The sequence below is a fragment of the Fukomys damarensis genome, unplaced genomic scaffold (assembly GCF_012274545.1).
Source record: "Fukomys damarensis isolate Sample0158 unplaced genomic scaffold, DMR_v1.0_HiC HiC_scaffold_19, whole genome shotgun sequence".
In the NCBI taxonomy this organism is placed as follows: domain Eukaryota; kingdom Metazoa; phylum Chordata; class Mammalia; order Rodentia; family Bathyergidae; genus Fukomys; species Fukomys damarensis.
The window spans coordinates 20,619,268-20,635,900 of NW_022900931.1; the positions used below are offsets into that span (position 1 = coordinate 20,619,268).

General features: G+C 40.0%; 1 protein-coding gene across 1 annotated transcript in view; it reads left to right on the plus strand.

Moving 5' to 3' along the window:
• Window positions 1-16,633, plus strand: part of Irag2 (inositol 1,4,5-triphosphate receptor associated 2) — a 115,976-nt gene that overhangs the window by 58,550 nt on the left and 40,793 nt on the right. The window contains exons 17-20 of the mRNA XM_010615129.3: window positions 3,907-4,021; window positions 4,427-4,589; window positions 14,259-14,320; window positions 15,946-16,029. Of these exons, the coding sequence (XP_010613431.2) occupies window positions 3,907-4,021; window positions 4,427-4,589; window positions 14,259-14,320; window positions 15,946-16,029 (424 nt within the window). The remainder of the gene's footprint in view (window positions 1-3,906; window positions 4,022-4,426; window positions 4,590-14,258; window positions 14,321-15,945; window positions 16,030-16,633) is intronic.

The following is a 16,633-nucleotide window of genomic DNA, read 5'->3' on the forward strand; positions in this document are numbered from 1 at the left end:
AAAAAAAAAAAAAAAAAAAAAAAAATCCAGGAAAAGATGATTTACTAAACACCTAAAGATGAATAAAAATCAATCCTTCAGAAACTCTTAAAGTATCAAACACTTACGAACTCGCCTTGTCATGCCAACGGTACCCTGATATCAAAGCCAGGCAATACCACTGATAAAATCCCAGGCCGGTATCCTTCATGAATATAGATGAAAAATCCTCAACAAAATATGAGCAAACAAAATTCAACAACATGGTAGGCTCATAACCACTACCAAGTGGGATTTAACCCCAGCAAATATATCAATATATATATATCAATCAATGTGATACACCAAATGCACAGAGTAAGGGGGGTCATAAAGTTATCTCTATAAGGTGCAGAGAAAGCATTTGAGAAAATTCAACAGTCTTTCCCGTAAAAACTCAGGAAAGTAACAACATAATAGTCATTTATGAAAAGTCCACAGGGCTGGGGGTTTAGCTCAGTGGCACCATGCCTGCCTTGTAAGCACAAGGTCATGAGTTTGATCCCTGGTACCAAAAAAAAACACAGGTAAGATCTTAACTAAGAAAAATTTAAAGCTTTTTCACTGAGATCTGAAAAAATAACAGTGATGCCCATTCTCACCACTTCCATTTAATATACTGGGATCTTAGTGCATTAGAAAAAAAAGCATATAAATCAGAAGGAAGAAGTAAAATTGTCTGCAGGTGAAATGATCTTTTATGTAGAAAACTAAATTGATTCCATAAGACACTTGTTGAAATAAATGAATTTTGTAAAGTTGCAGGATCCAAAATCTACACATGAAATTGTTTCACTTTTACATGTTAATAGTGAACTATCTGAAAAGGAAATCTCATAATAGCAAAAAACAATGCTTAAGAATAAATTTAGATAACTCACACTAAAGCCTATAAAACATTGAGAGAAATTACGAAAAAAAAATGGAATGCTCTCTGCGTTCATGGATTGGAAAATTTAACATTTTTCAATTGCCCGGAGCAGTTTATAGCTACAATGAGATCCCTATGAAGAAATCCCAATGAGCTTTTTTATGGAAAGAGAAATAAAATCTTAAACACTTATATAGAACCACAAGTAACAAAATTGTTCTAACAAGGCTAGGGATTTTTAGCTCAGTGGTTCCACCACCTGCCTCGCAAGCACAAGTTCTGGAGTTTGATCCCTAGTACCAAAAACAAAACACACACACACACACACACACACACACACCCACCCACCACTTCTCAAAATAATCTTAGCAGCAAAAATGGAGGCATTAGTCTTTCTGACTTCAAAAAAATATTTCAGAGCCACAGTAGTTAATCAGTGCAATCCTGGCGTGAAGATAGGCACATACATGAGTAAACAGAATTGAGCACAGGGATCGGGGTTTAGCTCGGTGGCATACCATCTGAAAGCGCAATATCCTGAGTTCAGTCCCTGGTATTGGGGGAGAAAAAATGAGCATAGAGATGAACCCAGGCATGTATGGGCAACTGATTTTTGTTTTTTTTCTTTGGTACCGGAGATCAAACTCAGGTCCTTGCACTTGCGAGGCAGGTCGCAGTACCACTGAGCTAAATCCCCGGCCTCAAGTGATCTTTAATATGAATGCAAAGAATACACAATAGGGAAAGGATAATTTCCTCAACAAATGCTACTGGGGAAAGTGGCTACCCACAGGCAAAAGAATGAAATTGAACTCTATAGGGATGTCTTGTACCAGATACAACTTCAATATAAGAACTGAAACTATAACATTTATAGAAGAAAGTGTGTGTTGGGGAAGCTTTGTGGTTTTGGTTTTGATAAAAGTTTAGGATGCCAAGAGCACAGGCAAATGCAAGCAAAAACAGATATACGGGAGTACATCTGACTATAAATCTGCACAATACACGAAACTACGGGACTGGTGAAAATTGTTGGAAACTATCTGTTGAAGAGCTAACATTCAAAATGTGTAAGGAACTCAACTATATAGCAAAAACAAAAGATTTAAAATGGGCAAAGGACTTGAAAAAACATTTCTCCAAAGATACACAAATAATTAGCAATTGCATAAAAAGATACTCAACATTACCAATCATCCAGGAAATGCAAGTTAAAACCACAATTAGAAATTGTCTCAGGGCCGGGGATTTAGCTCAGTGGTTCAGTGGCCTGACTCGCAAGCACAAGGACCCAAGTTCAATCCCCGCTACCAAAAAAAAGAAATTGTCTCATAACTTAGAGTGGCTATTATAAAATACAAAAGAAAGGCCCAGGGATTTATTTAGCTCAGTGGTTCTGCCATTGGAGTTTGATCCCTGGTACCAAAAAAAAAAAAACCAAAAAAACCAAAAAACAAAAGAACGTTAACACCTGTTGGTGAAGATGTGAAGAAACCAGAGCCCTTTTGCAATGTGGGCAGAACATGAAACACGGCAAGCACAATATGAAAATTTCTCAAAGTGTTAAAACTGTAACTGCCACTTGACCCAGCCCTCCCATTTCTGGATATTTACCCAAAGGGTTTGAAATTGGGATCTCAGAGATTTGTATTCCATGTTTAGTGCGGTGTTATTCATAATAATGAAGACGTGGAACCAACCTATTTATCAATGGATGAATAACATAGATGAATGTGCCTGTGTACTCAGGCTTATGTGAAAATAAGTGCACATGCAGAACATGACACTAAGTGAAATGACTTAATCACGGGACAAATCCTGCGTGACTCCATTTATCTGAGTTTATCTAAAATGCTTCAACCTCTAGAAGCAGAAAGTAGAATGATGTTTGCTGCAGGCACGGGAAGAAGAGATAGGCAGTTGCTAAGTCAACAGGTAGAAAGTTTTAGTCTTCAAAAGTTGTAGTGATCGGCTGTACACATAAAGTCTTTGGTTAATGCTGTATTGTATATCTAAAAACGTTCTGTGCATAGCTGTCACATTAAGTGCTCCTGCTAAAGATGGGAAAAAATGCAGTATAAACTATTGAGGAATGTTCAGTAGAAAGCATGTGGTGATTTAGTTTTTATTTTGTTTAGGATTTTTGTGTGTACTACAGAGGTAAAGCATTCTGTAAGATTAGCCCAGCTTCTGATGTGGTCCTTCTCGTAATCAGATCTGGATTTATGCCAATGGGACTCTCACTGTGTTGACACTGGAGAGGCAGGAAAAAGGTCTAGGCCTAGTGATATCTTCCTCGTTGCTTTGAAATGCCCACGTTGAATTAAGGCCCAAGGTCTATTGTTGCCAGATAACCATTGGTGTGTTAACCTGCAGCACAGAATAATCTCATCGGTTAGCAGAATGGATACATTTGGATGAGTATTGGATCCAAGGGAAAAAAAGCAATGATTCTAAGAATTGAGGTGGGCCAAAGGGGAGGGGAAGGGCTTTAGCAAAAGGGAACTATAGTGGGGATAGCCACAGCTGGCTTCCCTCTCTGTTTGGGGCTGACCCTTGCTGAGCTGACGAAAAATATTTCTACCGTGGCTGACAACCCTGAGGAGAAAGGCTCAGGTCATGAGACCCTCTGGTTTCCTTTTCCTGTCTTTTTTTTTTCCTTGCCTTTTCTGTAAAAAGCTAGCTGTGAAGTGTGGGCATTACTCCTGTCACCCTGAGCTCAAGGTACAGCCGCCTCCTGATGCCCAGTGCTGTGAACATGGCTTGTGGGGAACTGAAAATACCGGTGTGCCACGGGAAGTGGAGTGTCCTCACCTGTAACGCAAAGGCTAAGTGATCACTTGCTTGAAATTCTGTATCTGTGAAGAATTTATTCACACGTACACACTTTCGCTTTTTTTTTCTCTGATCGTTCAGGAAGTACGTGCTTAAATTTGTCACCATTTCCCAAAGTGACTCTTAGTTGAAATGTCATTGACAGCTTGTGGTTTGGACTCTTTTGTTTTTTCAAACATCAGTCAGAAACAACTAGAAGCCATCAAACAACTGCAAGAAGATGCTGTCAACCAGGAAGCCATCCTCAGGAAGAAGGTCCAGGAGACCAGCGAACAGCTGGAGGAGGCCGAACAGCAGGTAGGCAGGACTGGGCTACGTTAGACTCCGGAGAAAGCTCCTCAGATGTCCTCCAAACCATGGAGGAGGAACAAAAAAGAAACTGTAAAGCTCAGTCCCTAGTGACTACAGCGAGAGGCGGAAGTGTAGGGAAGTGGTAAAAGGGGCGGTGTCTGCAGCCTGCTGATGAAAGAGGCAGCTTTGCAGGAGGAGGGAACTTGACTATCAGGACTTTTGCTGCTGTAGAAATAGCTCGGGCACACAGAGCACATGCAAACACGGGATTGCAGAAGTTCAGGAGAGGCTTATCACTTCCCTGAGAAGAAAAGCATATTTTCAGTTTTGTGTGCCTAATAGAGTGAGCGCCTGATTGATTTCTTCCCTGGTCACTTGCTAAAATCCTGTATTAACTGTACGTGTATCCAGGTGAAGAATCAAGAGCAGACAGCCCACTGTGCCAGGGAAAAAGCTAAGTCTCTACCGCAAGAACTAGAGGAAGCAATTTTGGAGCAGCGGAACCTCCACACTATAAATACCGAGCTATCGAACACTCGCCAGACCCTTGAGCAGAAGACAAGAACACTGAAAAGTAAGTAGCAGATGTCCGTTTATGTCCCGGCTCATTTTACCCTGAAGTGGGGCCGAAGCACTAGGGCCATTTTTCTGCATTCCATCTGCTGCGTTGTTACTGAATTTATGACAAGAGATGGTCTGGGAGAACCGTATTGTGAGGTCATCAAAGAGGTTCAGCCAGGAGCTGGGGACTTGAGTGTGACAGTTAACCTGCTTTGTTGGTTGTTTATTTGGAGTTAGATTGGTTCATGCCTTTTTTTTTCTTTTAAAATTAAATGGAACTTCTCAAATTTCTTCAAGTAAACAAAGAGAAAAAAAATCTGTACAATAGGAATATGTATTCTCTTTGTTTTTTTGTTTTTTTTGGTACCGGGGATTGAACTCAGGTCCTTGCGCTTGCAAGGCAGGCCACCGAACCATTGAGCTAAATCCCTGGCCCGGAATATGTATTCTCTTAAATTGTTTTACATATTTCTGTCCTGATTTTCTTAGCTAATTTTTAGCTGTCATATGGTGAAAAAGGGCCTGCTTCTCTATTTTCCTTTTAGTAGGGGGTTGGGAAAAACAGGTATGAATTCATAGCGTACCAAAATATTAAGTATGTATGAAAAATCTTTAAAACGTTTGATGTGTAGTTGACTTGCATATTTTACGTTTTAGAAATTGGAATACTTGTACTTTTTCTGTAGCCCAAAAATGCATAAGCACATATTAAAAATATATGTGAGAAGACAATTGTCAAATTGCAGATGTCAAATTATTTATAAACTTGTTCTAGAAACACAGTACAGTAAAAATAAAGCTTATTTCTTTAGCCATTTATCAGACAGCTGCTTTCTTTCCAGGAGCTTCTTATCCTAGCTGTATAATTGTTCTTTTTATAGAAAGTAACAAACAATTAAATATAAGCTTAAAGTAAGCTAGAGGTGAAAAGTTTCAGGCTTTGTGTGTGTTTGGGATTTGTTGTATCCTTTCACAGTTATCTCAGAAAGCTGCTTACGAGTTGTAACAAATTCTCTAGTTTTGTAATAGCAGTGGTATTCAACATTTTATTCTTAAATCTTTATGAACTTGTCAGTTTTTAATAATTCTAGTAAGTGCTGGTTCATTTTGGTTCACTCTGTTACCAATGTGAGGCATGCTTTAAATTACAAAGTCTAGGTCTTATTTTTTTATTACTCAGGATATTGCAGGAGGCTTCTTGGTGATTAGAATTGTTCTTGTTGAGACATGAGTCATTCTAAATGTGGTTTAAGGCATGTCTGCATTAGATACTGTTCTCAGAAGATGAATCCTTTGGTCCAGTTATCTTCACATTAAATCAATATTATACCCCATACTTTTATATGGCTGCTAAGAATTTGACTTCCCTTCTTTCTGTGTTGTCTTAGTTACTTTTCTCATAACTTGACACAACACAGTTAAAAGGAGAAAGGATTGGGCTGGTTACTTAGCTCAGTGGTGCTGCACCTGCCTCACAAGTCCAAGGTCCTGAGTTTGATCCCTAGTTAAAAAAAAAAAAAGGAGGAGGAAGGGATCATTTTGCTCACAGTTTGTTTGTAAAGGTTTCAGTCCATAATTGGCTGGCTCCAAGGCAGGTACTGCAGAGGAGAAATAGTTCATGGCAGGCAGAAGGTAGGAAAGCAGTAAGAGATGACTACAGCTCTTTCTATCCCTTATATTTTATCCAGACTATTTAGGGTGGGTAGGCCTCACATTCTTTTTTTTTTTTTCAGCTTTGAGTTTATTGGTACATTTTAGGGATACAGTACAGTTACATTCATTGTTGGGATCTTGTACCTCTACATGACAAGTCTTGATTCTCATTTTTTCCCCTTACCCCTGCCCTCCCTTCATCCCGTCCTCCCCTCCCCATCTACAAACACTTTATTTTCATCTTTTCATTATCTCACATTTTTTTCTTTTCCCTTATTACCCTTCCCCTACCCAATCCACCTTCCCTACACCTTTAGCTCCTTTCTTCCCATTTCTAAATGTCAGTAATCTTAGTAGGATCTAATGTATTATAGCAGATTATTCACACCAGGGAAACTATTTGGTATTTACACATGTGTGACTTATTTATTTCACTTAGGAGCATATCTTCAATATGTATCCATTTTCCTATGAATGAATCTATTTTCTCATTCTTTATGGCTGAGTAATATTCAGTTTTATAGAAAAACCACATCTTCTTTAGCCCTCACTTTCTTAATCCTAGCACCCTTGAACCTAGCCTTGAGCCATGAATCAGTCACATGTTCTTCATCCAGCCACCTCTGAAGTGCCCCACCTATGACCACACAAAGCTTTGGGGGACATCTAGACACAAGCTGTAACACTCCACCCTAGACCCTCAAGACTCAGGCACACCCCTTTATGCAAAAGGCATTTGGTCCATCTCCAAGAGTTGCCAAAGTCCTGTTTTAGCATTGTTGAAAATTAAATCCAAAGTCTCTGAAATTTAAGGCAGACTCTTAAGCTGCAAGCCCCTGTACTAATGAAAGTTAAACACTTCCAACATTCAATGGCATAAGATAGACATTTTCATTCCAAAAGGTACAAATGGGGGATATAAAGGAATGGGACCAAAGCAAGTCCAAAAATTTCCACTTCCAGCGTCCCAGGCAATCTGTGGCAAGTTATGAACTCTAATAGGCATGGGTGGTTCCACCCCTATAGCATTGCCTGTAGTTGTAGCTCCCATGGCTTCACTCTGGGACCAATTCTGCTCTTTACTCTTGGTTTTCCTCAGATTATCACTGTTCCTAGCATCTCCAAACTTCTGGGGTTTCTCCTGCACCTTTAGCTTCACATTCACAGCTTCACCCACTGCCTCCTCAGGAGCTCACTGCCTAGCTTCCCAGGCCTTCTTCTGAAATCTGACTTCTTCTGAAACCTTCCTGACCCCACAACTCTACATTCTGCATACACCTAAAACCAGCACCACGTGGATGATGCCAAGGTCTGCTGCCAACTAGAGCAGTAGCCGGGCTCCCTTCTCTCTTGGCTGTTGGGGTTCAGTGCTTATGAACCAAATACAAATTCCCTAGGCTGCTGCCATTCTTGGACACGGTGCTCTGGAGTTCTCTTCTCAAAGCAAAGTCTTTCATCTTTGCAACTCTGAGGCTGCAGAAGCTGGAGTGTTTTTGGTTCTTGTGATGTCCTCAGGCCATCTTTTCTATTGTTGTCTTCTGAAATACTTGGCTTTCTTTTGCTAGTCTTCAGTGACCAATTTCTCCTCTGTTCCATCTTTGCAGGCACCAACTTTACCGGAGCTTCCTTTCTGGCCAAACTCAAAATATTTTAAATCATTCTGCTGGGCTCTTTGCTCTTGATTCTCAACATAAATCTGCCTAAAAGCCCCCAATAGTAGCCATGCAACCGCTTCAACATTAGACTGCCTTGGAATTTTCTGCCAGATTAATTAGTCCTCTGCCCTTAATCTCAGTCTCAGGTAAGGTCTCTGGACAGGAGCTAAATGCAGACAAATTCTCTGTGTAGGCACAATACACATTGTCTGGAGTTCAACAGCTGGTGCAGTCGTTCCCAGGGGAAACCTCCTGAGCCTGTTCTTCTCCGGCAGAATTTCTGTTGGTCTTCTGGGATTTGACCAGAATCTCTCATCAAGTACAGCCTCAGGTGTTCTAGCTCTACTTTTTTCAACCAGCATCTCCAACCCTTTCCTAACTCTTCCCCTTTCCACAAGTCAGCTCCAAAAGCTCCTAAGTCACATGGGCAGGTTAAGTCACAGAAATGACCCTTCTTCTCTGGTACCAGATTTTGTCTTTGTTACTTTTCTGATTGCTGAGACAAAATACCTGATAGCCAAAGTTAAAGGCAAAAAGCCTTATTTAGCTCACGGTTTGTAGAGGTTTCAGTTCATAATCAGCTGGCTCCAAGGCAGGGTGGCATAGCAGAAAGGCATGGATGGGGGTTAAAACAATTCATGGCAGGCAGAAGGTAGTAAAGCAACAAAGGATGACCACGGATCTTTCTATCCCTTCTATTTTACCCAGGCTACTTAGGGTGGGTAGCACACCCTTAATCCTAGTGCCCTTGATCCTAGCATTGCACCTTGAATCAGTTCCAGCATCACACACTCTAGATCCAGCCACCTCTGAAAAAGCCCCACCTATGACCACAAGAGGCTTTGGAGGGACATCTAAATGCAAGCCATAGCATGCCTTTCTGGCAGCACTTTCTCTGAAGAATCAACTTTTGTAACCTCTACCAAAGTGCGTACTCTTGATATTATCAACTTGTCCCTGTCTTCCCAGTTCATCCTTAGGGGATAATTGGTTTAAATATTATTAAAAGCAGTACATGAAAGACATTTTTGTTGAATGTACCTTTTTTGCCTGGATAAAGTAGGACGAACACTTCTTTCTGTCTTCAATTGCTCATAAGCTGCCCAGATTTAGGAAATTCCTTTCTTGTTTGTTTGTTTGTTTCCCTGCTCCCAAAAAGGCACACATACCAGGATTTTTCTTATAAAGCCATTCATCTAGAAGGGTTCCCCTAATCCCTTAGAAGTCTCCCTTTGGGAGAAGAAGAAACTTGAGATAGAGAGTATATAAAAAAAAGTTCTCTACTGCAGGTATTCCAGACAGATCAAGACAGCAGTGAGGTGGGACAGTTTTTAGACAAACATGTCCACACATATAACACCGTAACCACAGCCACCCCATGGTGCTTGAGTTCTGAGTCAAACATTTGAATTCTGAGTCAGAAAAGAAAGATATTTAAATCTACTTAGCTCTTCTGAAACTCTTCAGCTAGTTCAATAAATTAGCAAAATGCTTAAAACCATTGCTTTCCGATCCATCTGACAAGATTTATCAGCAAATTCTGGGGGGATTTGTTTGGTTTGCTCAAGTGTTCAGGCCAACAGCAATGTGTACAAACTACAATTGGGAAGTTGCTTATAACGTTTGATTATAAATCCTGAACTTCATGTTGAATAAAGTATATTATCAAAGTTTTCAACCACCACGGGACCAAAGTGATTTATAAAATGATTGGTGTGTACCTTTGCCTCCATGAAATGTGCCACAAGAACTGCTACATTTTGTGAGTAGTTACTTTTAGATTTTCTTCTGTTTTTACAGCTACGTTTCTTGTGACCATAGACAGTAGTGGATTATAAATGGATGTTAGCTTTGAAAAGGAAATCTAAACAATTTCTTAGATGTAGGGTATGCATAAAACACATTAGGATGCATCTTATCTATAGGACTAATCATAGATTGATTGATCTATTCATCCCTTACTATTCACTGTCTCTTGTCCCTAGCTGATGTGAAATCAAAATTGAATTACTTAACAGACAACAAGCAAATTAATTACCTTAGGAACCATAAATATTTCCTTGGGGAGAGATCCTAAGAAACGCCTATCACTGTGCCTTAGTTGAGGATCTGAGTGTCTACAGGTAAACTTTGGTTTTGAGAAAGCTTTCCTGAGATAATCTCATGGAAAACTCATTTCTAGCTGGCTTTTCTCAGTATAGGGGGCATATGAGGTATGAGAGAGGGATCCTTAAGATCTGAGGATGGATGAAGGATGAGAACCATGTGTCCCAAACAGCCAATAATCAAGGGCAATGAGCCAAAGAATGCTGAAAGATAAGGTGCTTAAAGCTAAAAGATGCTGGAATTGGGACCAAGGAGAAAGCTCAAATCATTATAGCCTGTTCAGCACCTCTGATAGGATAGGTTTTCCCAAGCGAAAATGCAGATGTGAATGAAGTGATATTATCATGGTATAATGGTTTAAGAGCACGGGATTTGAAGTTTAACCAACTCATATCAAGTCTACAAAAGAGTCGTTGGGTAGAACTGCGCAAATCACTTTACCACTGTGTACCTTTGTATCCTCTCCCGTGTAATTCAGTTGTGAAATGCAGATAACACAAATACAAGTCAGTGGCTACTGCTTGGCTATAGGTGGTCTACATAGGTGGTCTACTGCTAGACCACACTTCTGTGATGTGAATTACCCTTTTCTGTGATCATTGGTAAATGGGGAGTGAATGACGTGTTAGGACAATAGGGACATTCTTTTGTTTCATACATAACTTTCTTTTTTTTTTTGGTGCTGGGGATTGAACTCGGGTCTTTGCGCTTGCAAGGCAGGCCACCAAACCACTGAGCTAAATCCCCAGCCCATACATAACTTTCTTGAGAATAAGATCTAAGTTGGAAGACGCAAGAACTATCGCCTTCAGGAGGAAAGGAAAAAAACCGTTAGCCTGGCTGCTTAACAAGCACCAGGAGCTCTTGCAACTTTATTTTGAGAAAATTAAAAATCAGTGTCTGCACCTGAACCTTCCTCCGCAGAGGCTCACCCCAGCCTGTCAGAGTTCTCTGTGAGGCTGCTCCCAGAGCTCACCCCTGGCTGAGAGTCCCACTCCCATCTGCCCTTTCTCAGCATGATGCCAGCGTTGTTCCGTTTAAGGCAGCACTAGCATTTCCACTCTGTGGTTTCGTGTGTTTTTAGTATCCGGTGGGCGTTTTAAGATGCATGCCTGGGTGATCCACATTCTCTCCCTGGGTAACAATAATTTAGCGACTGTGTTTGTTAGTGCTCTAGTGACAATGCTGCACATACTTCTTTGCGATTTCGTCCTAACCCCTCCTTATTTCATAAACCTCGTTGTCATTTTTCTTGTAATTTTTGAATCTTTTTTACCTATACGATATCGTAAAGAGTTCACATCTTAAGTGTGTTCTTCAACCAGTTAGACAAATAGCACTTCAAAACCCAGAACCTCTATCAGAAAGTTTCCTTTGAACAACTTCCCAGTTTCATGCCCCTCCCCCAGGCCGGCCACAAGGAACAACCCTGATCTGATTGGGGTAGTTTGGCCTGTTCTAGAATTGAATTGCACCATGCGTTTTGTGTGTGTGTGTGTGCGTGTGTGTGTGTGTGTGTGTCTGCTTCCGCTTCCCCTTAGCATATTTTTGAGATTCACATGTGTTACGTTTATCAGTAATAATTTCTATGGTTGAGTTGTATTTCTTTGTATGGATAATCCACAATTTGTCTTTTACCCCATTTTGCATATCTAAAGTCTCTGTCTTTTTTGTTTATATTGGGTAGAGCGATTATGAACATTTGTCTTTGTGTGAACAAGAGTTCTTATGTCACCTCATATAAATGCCTAGGAGAAATCTACCAGGTCATACCGTAGTTGGAGCTCTAGCTTTTTAAGAACCTTCCAAATATTTTTCCATGATATATAGCATTTCACACTCCACCAGCACTGTGTGGAAGCTTCTGGTGTTCCATTTCTGTGATAGTAAGTGTTGACAGGTTTTTTTCATTTAAGCTACTCTACTGATATTTCAGTGATTTTAATTTCTACCATTTAGAGGACTAAAGATAATCGGCACTTTCTCATATGTTGATTGGTCATTGTATATCTTTTTTGGTAAAGTATCTAACTCATTTGCCCATTTTAAAATTATGTTCTTTGTCCTTTCATTATTAGGTATGTAAGTCCTCCGACAGATTTATATGTCTAAATAGTATTCTTAGTCTGTGGTTAATGAACCCTAATATTTTTAATGCACAATTTTATAGAGCATAAGGTTTTTTGGTGGGGAACATATATATCTTGCGTTATAAAGAGTTCATACTCCATAAATGGCAACCATCATCGATAACTGACTAGTATTATAACAGCTCCGATAGTGTTGCAGTTTTGATTTTTGAATAGTCAATTAATTGTGGACCCTTTGCCTGAAAGCTCCAGTGCACACAGTCATTTAGAAAGTGGCTTTATCTCAGCTTCCTTCAAAGGCAACACATCCAAGACACCTGCTCTCACTTTCCATCACAGATGGCAGTGGTGGGGATATGCTGGCCATTGTTTTACTTGTATCTATGTGAAGCCTAAATGTCCCAGAGATATTGAATGTCCAACTCCAAACACAGAATTCAAAAGTGCATGCAAATTGAGGTCATAAGCCAGTTTGTTTTGCCATATGGAAAATATGGAAATAGTTGCTACTCGCTGCACAAAACATCTGTTGAAATAAGATTTTCAATTTGAATGCTTTGAGATAGATTGTTTCTAAAACCCAGGCTTGCCTGGTGGGAGAGCAGATGGGCAATTTTGACAGTGTCGTACTCACTCATTTCTGAGTTTTAATACTAAGATGGTATTCTGATTCTGAAAGCTTTGGTTGCTGTATGAACGTAGGTTAGGAAGAGGATAAGGCCTTGTTTCTAGTTTGCCTAACACAAAGAGGTTTGAAAATATCCAAAAGTTTAAGTATTAATGTGAAAAAATGTAATTACTTTGGGTTAAAAATGTTTTCACCTACTGGAGATGATTAGGATCATGAGATCTTAGTACTACATCTAGGACAAACAGTCTGCTTTAGCACGTGTGCCATAGGTTCACCACCACTGATCTAGGAGCTATTTAATACTTAGTTGAATAGTAAGTTGTTTCTATAAAAAATTTTATAAAATGGAATTTTTCCATGGATAATATCCTATATAATCAAAGCTTTAATGGTGTTTTTCCTGAAAAATTAAAAAAAATTATTTTCATATATATCAGTACTATTTTCATGGCTCTGAAGTTCTTCTGGCTAGGGAGAAATAAAACGATTAGTTTGTGAAATAAGAAGCACCAGATTTCTCTGTGCTTTGGACACCAGAAGATCTGCTGTTAAGAATTTGCCTGGCCATCAGTGATTTCAAAAAATAGTCGTAGCTATTAATATACGGGCATCTAGCAGAGCTCTCTACCCTCTTTTAATTTTTGCTCTTAATCTCCTGTGAGCAGAGAAAGCAGTCAAGCTTGTGAGAATAACGCATAAATTCAGAGCTCACTGTCTGTCAATGTGTGAGATTTGTCACACGTGTAAAGGGCATGGGTAGCAGTACTGTATCTGCATTGGTTTTTCAAACGATTTGGGCTTATTTTCTCATACCCAGCTGTATTTCAAAAAGGATGGGTTGCCAAACAGGCAGCGTGTGATTATGTAACTTACAGTACTAAATAGACCTTTTTCCCCCTTTCCATTTTCTGAGAGATAAGACTTTGACAGTTAGTAGGAAACAGATTTTAGTTAAGTGAAAAGATAAATATTTCCAAGGGCACAGCATAGCACACAGAACTGAGCACTGCACTGGAAGCCTGAACTGGGCTCCACGGTGTGCAAGTTACCAGCTCAGCCTCCTGGACACTGGTGTTCTCAAGGTCTCAGATCTACTAGGACTCTTGGAATTGTAGGACCCTCATTCTGGGGACTGAGCAGAAACTTAATGGAGATTTGCAGGAGGTTGCACTGAATGGCTTGTAGAGTGTTTCTTCTTGGTTTGCTTTTGCAGTGCTGGGGATCAAACACAGGGCTTTGCCAATGCTCCGCCACTGAGCTATGCCCCTAGTCCCTGCATTCTTTATTTTCAGATTGTGATTCTGTGACTCACATCCAGAAGACAATTCACTTGCATTGTTAGTTTTAAATACCCCAGGGTGTTGTGGCTTAGCTGTTGCAGCATGCTTTTCTATTTTCTTAAGTAGAGACTGCAGAAGTCAGTGTTCCCTCTCCTTTCCTCAGGCCCCAGACGGAAAGCCAGTACAAGTTTATAAAGCAATAATATGTACTGTGGGCAAAGGTGGTTAAAGTGGTCATATTGAGTTGCTTATAAATTTTTTTCATAGCGACTGTTGAGTCACTTCGAAAACAGTTAACTAAAGGACGACTCCATGACCTGCTGTTTCAGGTAAAAGAAAATCCCTGGGCTGCATGTTTGTTTATTGTGGGGAAGATGTCCAATTCAGATAAGGTTTTAAAGTTAACTTATAGTATATAGTATAGGTTTTAACCATCAATACCCTACTTAGAAGAAAATGCTTTAGTGGACTTAGTTCCCTGCATACTGAAAGCATGTAAGAAAACGGGGGAGAACTCACACTAGAGAGCAGCTCCGGAGAGCGACTCCGAGGTGGAAGCATTTCAGAATGTGCTTTGCCTTCTCAGTCTTAACTATCAGCAAAGAGCCACTGGTTTTAGTCTGAGGAGCCTCCTTTCCGATAGGACAGGTGCGTACTTCATTTCATAATCATAATCATTTGCTGAAATTTGGAGCCCTTTGAACAGACTTTAACGATTACTATCCTTTTATATTTCTCCTTTTGGAATTAAACTCCCAGTGTCTTTCTGTCTGGACATCTCAAGGTATCCGTGGTAGAGCTGAATATATTTCTTTCTCTTAAGATGTTTGGTGAGTCTCTTTTTTGGCTCATAAGTGAAAAATATAGGGAACCAGTGAGGATGGCACTGGAGGAAGAGATGGAGGAAGAATGAACAGTGATATTTGCTAGTACCACTTTCTAAAGCATAATGCAGACACAGCTGTTTAATTAGGAAAAAAACTGTGAGTGAGTGTGTACGTATGAGACTAAGTCAGGCAGAGTGCCTAGAAAATCCTCGCAATCAACCGAGCTGCAAAAACCTCCATATCTATCTAAAGAAGCTTTCATCTACCCAAGAACACCTACAACATTTCCTAGTAGACAGATATGTATCCGTCTCTTGGAGTAAGACCACAGTATTGTGAGACCTAAGTCTCATTTCCACTCCACGGAGCGTGAACAGCTGAAAAGGCCTCTACAATGCTGGGTCCTAAAACCCAGAGAGGCTCCAGGAGCTCAACGGAGGAAGGAGAAATGCAGGAAGGAACACACCAGGCTAGATGGTAAACAGACCTTTATTAGTCTGACGAGACGGCACTCCCAGAGCCAGGTAGCTCAGAGAGGCGACTGCTCAGGGGCTGAGGTCCTTTTTATAGGGTTTTTCTAAACAAAAATGTGCAAACATAGGTCAGGGCATTCACAGAACTACCAGAGGACCAAACACTGCTTATCTTATGCCGGAAATGTTCTATGGTCACCTTTTGTCATACCATTTGCCCCTGGGCGGGCTGTTTGCCAAGTTAGCAATTAGCATATGAAGAAGCACAGTCTCTGGCCTATTGGTATGGAGTCACTTTAGCTTGTTCAAGTCTTACAGTATTATTACTGGAAATTTTCATAGACGCCAATTTCACCATTTCAAGTCATGTCACCAACAAGATTCTTTGGCTTCTGCCTAAAGATTTTAATGACAAAACCATGCCCTTCCCTGTTCCTCATCTTTGGATTTCACTCCTAGATGGATTAATGTGTAACAGCCAGTGGGAAGTTTACAATTACAAATGTGTTTCCTACGAGTAGAGCTCAGCGAGTAGAGCTCAGTGCTCTTGCCTGCTCGTGGTAATGTGGTTATCTGCTCTGCAGCCTGACATATTTTGTATCTTTGGAACTTTCATCATTTTTTTCAACATACTCCACCACTGTGTCATGACAGAGTGTTTTAGATGAGGAATCTTCTTCTCACCATGATCCCCTGTCCTCCACAGCAAAAATTCAGCAGCCTCTTCAAGAAAAATTGGTAAGAATAGCTTTGTGCACTTCTTCAGATGCCAGTTGTGAATCAGCTCTCATTCCAAAATGGAAACCTGAGTCCGCTATATGTTAATCGCCTTCAAACTATAAACACGCTGATTGTCTTTAAATCATTGCCAGATAACGGATATTTTTTAAAAATTTCATACGCTATCTGAGTTGGTCCTAAGAAATGGCAATATTTTTAAAGTCTTTGATTTCAGTAACATGAAAAATGATATAATTTGGCTTGTCCCTCACTCCAAACTCTTTGTTTATATCAAAATATAAGTTATTTGGACTTGGACTGGCGATTTAGCTCAGTGGTGCCGCTGCCTGCCTTGTGAGTGCAAGGACCTGAGTTTGATCCCTGGTACCAGGAAAAAAAAATGTGTGTGTGTGTGTGTGTGTGTGTGTGTGTGTGTGTGTGTATGTATGTGTGTGTGTATATATATATATATATATATATACACACACACACATACATACATACATAAAACGAATATAACTAGAAGCTGATGATAAGAGTATTCTGTTAAAATTTTGAAAAATTATTTTTGGATAAGAATTCTAATTTACTCATATAATTTTTTTTTTTTTTTTTTTTTTTT